The 6000-nt window shown below is 40.9% G+C and overlaps 1 protein-coding gene across 1 annotated transcript in view; it reads left to right on the top strand.

Annotated features, from left to right (window-relative positions):
- LOC143035978 (organic cation transporter protein-like) overlaps positions 1-6000 on the top strand; it is a 43430-nt gene that overhangs the window by 13282 nt on the left and 24148 nt on the right. Inside the window, exons 6-7 of the mRNA XM_076203252.1 lie at positions 2383-2537; positions 3181-3245. Of these exons, the coding sequence (XP_076059367.1) occupies positions 2383-2537; positions 3181-3245 (220 nt within the window). The remainder of the gene's footprint in view (positions 1-2382; positions 2538-3180; positions 3246-6000) is intronic.

The raw sequence follows: 6000 nt of genomic DNA, 5'->3' as shown, positions 1-6000 counted from the left end.
AGTGCTGTTGGCACAATCACTCCATCATACAGTCTCCTCTTCGCATCCATTCCCAAATGTCTATTTCTCATTACACTCTTTAAACCACCAAGGCATTTACTCGCTTCTCTCAATCTACATTCTACCTCCACCTTCACTCCACCTTTTCCTGCTACACTTGCACCCAAGTATCTAAAACTATCCACTTCCTCCAGTCGCTCTCCCTTAATGTTCACTTCCAGTCTACTGCCACTTTCACCCCTTGTACATCTCATCACCTTACTTTTACCCACATTTATCTTTAGCTTTCTTCTATCACATACTCTCCCAAACTCTGCCACCAGCTTCCTCAATCCCTCCTCTGACCCTGCCACAAGCGCAGTGTCGTCCGCAAACAACAGCTGGCTCACCTCCCACTTTTCTCCATTTTCTTTAACCATCTCCAATCCCTGACTCACTACCCTAGCATTCACCTCTCGCACCACCCCATCCATGTATAAGTTGAACAGCCAGGGCGACATAACGCATCCTTGACGAAGTCCCACCTTTACTTCAAACCACTCACTCTCTCCATTTCCAATCCTAACACATGCTCTACTACTCACATAAAAACTCTTGACAGCTCCCAAAAGCTTTCCTCCTTTATATGGTTTCAGAATATATATGGTTATAGGGGTATATCTGCAAAAACCTAGGAGGCGTTTGTGAATGATTTTTAACCTAACCATTGCAGTGAATTGTTAACAGTACATGGTGAACGGTACTCGGCCGCAAGAAAAACATTGAAACAAACTTTAAATATCTTTGGATTTCCGACTTGCGAGTTGCTAGGTAAGAAGGGGTTTACACGGTCTAACGGTTCGTCGAACGCAGTTCGACAGACACGTGTTTAAAATGATGTGTGAACGGGGTATTCGGGGTTTAACCAACGTGTTCGACAACCAAATACCCCGTTCACACGTTCACACATCACTTTAAACACGTGTCTGTCGAACCGCGTTCGACGAACCGTTAGACCGTGTCAACCCCCTCAAAGACTACCCGCGCGGAATCGGTTTTTGTGTGAGGGGAAAAATGTCTGTAAGAAAATGAAAAGATAATTGTGTATAAAAAAGGGCTTTTGCCACCGGGCGATTAAGGATATCTATTTCGTGGTGTCGTGGATTTGGAGACATGGGCAGGAGACTTGGGGTTGGAAACTGGGATTAATGTGTAACCGTTAGGTTACATAGGAGTATTTATCTATTCTTTATCCTCGTCCAACAAAGTTAGAAAACGAGTAGAAGGCTTAGTCTTAGAGAAAGATAGAGAAATTGGAAATTATTTTAGTGGCAGGTAAACTGAAATGAGAAGATGTAGTAGAAGAGAAAGTTGGAAATGAAAATAATTTCAGTAGAAGAAAATTTTTATGTAGTTGTTTGTGCATGTAGTTGTGTTAGTTTTGTTTGCGATATGGTTGTGTGTGTATACTACACATAGAGGGTTGATGCCTCCAACGTGTATGCATATAGCTTGACAACTAATGGGCTACATACATTGTTATTATTATTATTATTATTATTATTATTATTATTATTATTATTATTATTATTATTATTATTATTATTATTATTATTATTATTATTATTATTATTATTATTATTATTATTATTATTATTATTATTATTATTAGATTATCATCATTACTATCGTTATTATTGTTGTTATCACCAGTCAAAGATGGTGAAAGGATACATTACTGATAAGCGCGGCTATACACGACTTATCGTGTACACCGCACGTGGGAGGGGCTCAGCTGACATATAGTCTGTACGGTGTGGTCTAGGTGTAATGTGTTGTATTAGGTGTTTGTGTCTGTCGTGCAGTTTTTCTAGGTATCTCGTGTGAAGTTTGTGTTTGTGTTGGTTGAGTGGACGGAAGTTGGAAACTCGGTGTAGAGACTCAGAGGTTCTGAAGTCGCTCCATCGCGAACCCGTGATGAGCTTGGCAGCGGCATTCTGAACCCTCTGATGGTCGTAGTTGTTAGTGGAACATGTCAGCTGGCTTAGTCCCGGGACTAGCACAGAATCGGTCTGACAAGGGCTAGGTACAATCGACGTTTGGTGGACAGTGTTGCAGTTTTGAAGCGTCTTATTTCTAGTTTATCTGTCCTGTGTGTACCCCTTGACAAACCTTGAGTGATATACATACCCCAGTTTGAAAACCTCATTGTTATTAGAACAAAAAAATCCAAGGAACTTCGAAGAATCACTTTCAAGAATCATAAACCAACCGTTCAGGAGCTTTACAAAGTAGAATATTCACTAAATCTGCACGATACAATATAGCCAATTCTATTCTTTTTAATATTTCGCAGAAGCTGATTACCTCGCAGTTACTAATTTGTTTTCATTTTGACGTCAGGTCGCCGTTTGTTTATGTCGCGTTGACTGGGCTCGCGGACCTGGCCTCCCCTGTCCTCGCCCTGGTGCTGGGCAATCGCTGGGGAAGAGTTAAGTTTCTCATCAGCTTATCTGTCTTAAGTGGGGGCAGTAGCCTCTTTTGCCTCGCTCTCAAAGGTGAGTTCGGTGTTTGGAGTTAATTTCTTAAAGTTGATCGTAATCCTTGGTCTTGGAGATCACTCATAGGGGATTTACCTCTTGAGGTCTTTCCCCAATTGAGCTAAGTTGAGAACATCATTGGTCATCTGTAATCTTAAAGCAAGAAAGGCTGTTGACTTTCGTTTTGTTTTTCTTTCTAAATTTATTGGAGAGGAGATTTTTCAGGTTTAGATTAGTCTTGATATCACCCATTTGGACAGAGATTTATAATTCTACCCATTCCTCACGTAGAATTAGTTAATTTGAACTGGACAGAAAATGTTTTCCAATTTCGTTGAACTGTATTTTTTCATAAATTCCTAATTTTTTCTCTTATGTTAGTGTATGTATTCCGCCAAATGTTTTAATCCATCTGCTGAGGGCGCTCTGGTTCTACAGTGAAACTTCACCAGTCCAAAGTGAACAAACTGTGAAAGGGGGGTTAACTCACCTCTGGCTTCCCAACGCCTCATAAGGACTTGCACATCATATCTAATTTAACTTGGGCCCAATTCCTACTTCCCCCTCCCCTCTGACCCCCGCCCCCCTTTGCCTTCCCCCGCCCCTACCAGAGATGTTCATCAGGACCTGTTTTGCAACTCGGTTCCTATTCCCCCTGCAGGTCACGTGGAACTGGTGTGGCTTTTCATGATCTTAGCCATGTCCCTCATCGCCACGGCTTACCTGGTAGGTGACCTTTCTATATGACCTTTGTCACGACCAAGTGTGTGCGCAGTTAGCAAAAATATATATCGGGAGAATCTTAATTATATAACCTAGACAGAAGGATGACTATTTGGTAGGGAATAGGGGAGAAGGGAGAAGATAGTGTAAAAAAGAAGGATGGAAAGTTGGGCAAGAATAGGGAGAAGATGAGTATAAGAAGTAAGGTGATAAGGAAACTACGCCAGGAGGCGCTGAGTAGCCACGTCCAAAGCCGTCACCTTCGCTCTATGCGGTTGGACTTATGGGGCAAGTAACAGTAACTGCTAGGAATCGGAGAGAAGTGTGGTTCTCGAACCCTTGACTTGAAAGATGCGAGGCGATCCCGCTTCTGATTGCGCTATCCTATTGATAAGTAGAAGATAGTAGAAGGAAGGAACGCAGGAGAAATCCTGATAGATTTTTATATATCTAACGTTTCAGATAGACACATTCTTCTTCAGAGATACTAAAAAAGACTGAACAAGCATGGGCTTTTATAAAGAGATCTTCTAGTTGGCCGTCGTTCCAGTCTCGCTCCATCGCCGCGATGACCTAGTAAATCCATGTCAGAGCTCTTACATGCCTAAATGTTGCCCCGGGGCTAACTTCTCAGTGACGATTCACCCCAGCCCCGCATCCCCGCTGCTCCATCACCACTTCCCATCCCAATCATCCCTTACCGCCTGTTTTAGCTACTGGTTCGCGAAATGATTAAACAGATTTCAAAAACTGTATTTAATGTCCCTATTGCAGAAGGGATAAGGGAAAAATGTTTAATATTCTGTTGATTCAAACGCAAAATTCGTATATTACGGTAAAATATTCAGGGTTCCTTTGACCTTTTCTTTTTATTATGATTATTTTGTCAGCCTCATGGGCGGCATGTCCGGACTAGAATTGCCGCTTCCATAAATGTGCCGCCCCATGTAAAGCTCCTGATCCTGGAGCCTTACTCCATTCTTCACAGATATTTCCTCTGCTGAGCTGCCCACCAGAGGAAAGCCCCTCTATGAATGGTGATCTGATTAAGGCATATTTGTGCTGTTTCCATAGCTTTTGTCATTATTTCATTCAATCTTTCAAAGATCACCCATTCGTCCTTACCTACTCGGGAATGTGGTTGATCATGGCGTTCGAGGTATGGCGGTGTTTCAGGTGCCTCCTTTGTGTTCGGTAATTCTCCTGTGTTCTTTCCTTCTACCCTTACCATATACTTCATACACATAAATGCACACACACACATATTATATATATATATATATATATATATATATATGTATATGCATATATATATATATACATATATATATGTATATATACATATTTAAGATTATTTCAGACAAATGAGAGAGAATGTGGGTGGGGAAGGGCAAACGAAGATGTGTTAGGAATAGAGTTTATTGCCCTAACGTTGCGACCAACTTGGTCTTCTTCAGAGGACTACAGCATTACGGACGGATCACAATTCTTATATTCGTAGTGAGAGGGAACCCGCCAAGGTATGAGCGTCATGTTTTCCCTTTAGCTAACGATTTAATTATTAGGACACTTGCTGCTTTCGAGAGGCATTTAAATCCGTCTCTGTCGTTGTTGTTCTTGTTGGTGGCGATATGTGCAGCTTCCACAGTTTTTCTCATTTTCTTCTCAAATCCCTCGTGTAGAATTTCTGCGTTGTTCCAATCAGGTAGATGTCCACATTTGTCCAGGTGACGAACCAGGGAGTTAGATGTTCTATGAGCCCTGAGATCGTTTTTGTGCTCACTCAAGCGTTTATTGAACCCTCGACCTGACTCACCGAAGTAAGATGATGGACAACCGTTGCATGGAATACGGTAAATGACACTGAGATTATTACGAATATTATTATGTTTCTTAAATATTTTTCCTATTTTATTGGAAGATATTTTTGCTATATTTATTCCACCTTTTAACAAATAATCATCAATAGCTATGGTGTTTATAGAATTAGGGACAGAAATAAAATGAGACTTATCCTTTCCCGGGGTCCGGACGTTTGAGCCATCGTAGATCTTCTTGGCTTTCCTCGTTGTCCTGGTGATCAAACCTCCGGGGTATTTCAGCTTCCTAAAGGTATTCTTGATGTAAGTAAGTTCATCCTCTAGGAATTCTTCACTGCAGATACGAAAAGCTCTGAGAAAGAAACCTATTAGAACACCCGTTTTAACACGTCTGCTGTGTGCTGAAAAATAATGGACAAAGTCGTCCCTATTGGTGGGTTTCCTGTACACCGAGAAACTTACCTGTTGAGAACCTCTGTGTATCAGCGTGTCTAAAAATGGTCAATTACACTCTTTTTCTAGTTCAACTGTGAATTGAATGTCTTTACTCACAGCGTTGAGTCTTCTCAACTTATTTTCTATATTAGTTCCTTTTGGCATCACCACGATTATGTCATCCACGTACCTTAACCAAGTGGTACCTCTTCCCATGATGTCGATGTATTTGTCCATTTCTAATACTTCCATGAATAAACATGCCATGACAGCAGATAATGGACTCCCCATTGCGAGACCTCTAATCTGTTTAAATTCAATGTTGTTAAACATAAAATATCCAAATTTGACACACATGGAAATAAGTTTTATATAATCAGATCTTGGGACTGGAAGGATATCATCATCGATATCTGTTGTTACTTTCTTCACTGCTTCTAGGGCATCAAAAATAGAAACGTTTGTGAATAACGCTGTTATATCGAAGCTTGCCAACTTTTTTT

This window comes from Oratosquilla oratoria, chromosome 19 (assembly GCF_046742065.1).
Source record: "Oratosquilla oratoria isolate Oo_2021 chromosome 19, ASM4674206v1, whole genome shotgun sequence".
Taxonomy (NCBI): Eukaryota; Metazoa; Arthropoda; class Malacostraca; order Stomatopoda; family Squillidae; genus Oratosquilla; species Oratosquilla oratoria.
The sequence above is the reverse complement of the archived record's forward strand: the minus strand, read 5'-3'. Positions and strand labels throughout refer to the sequence as shown.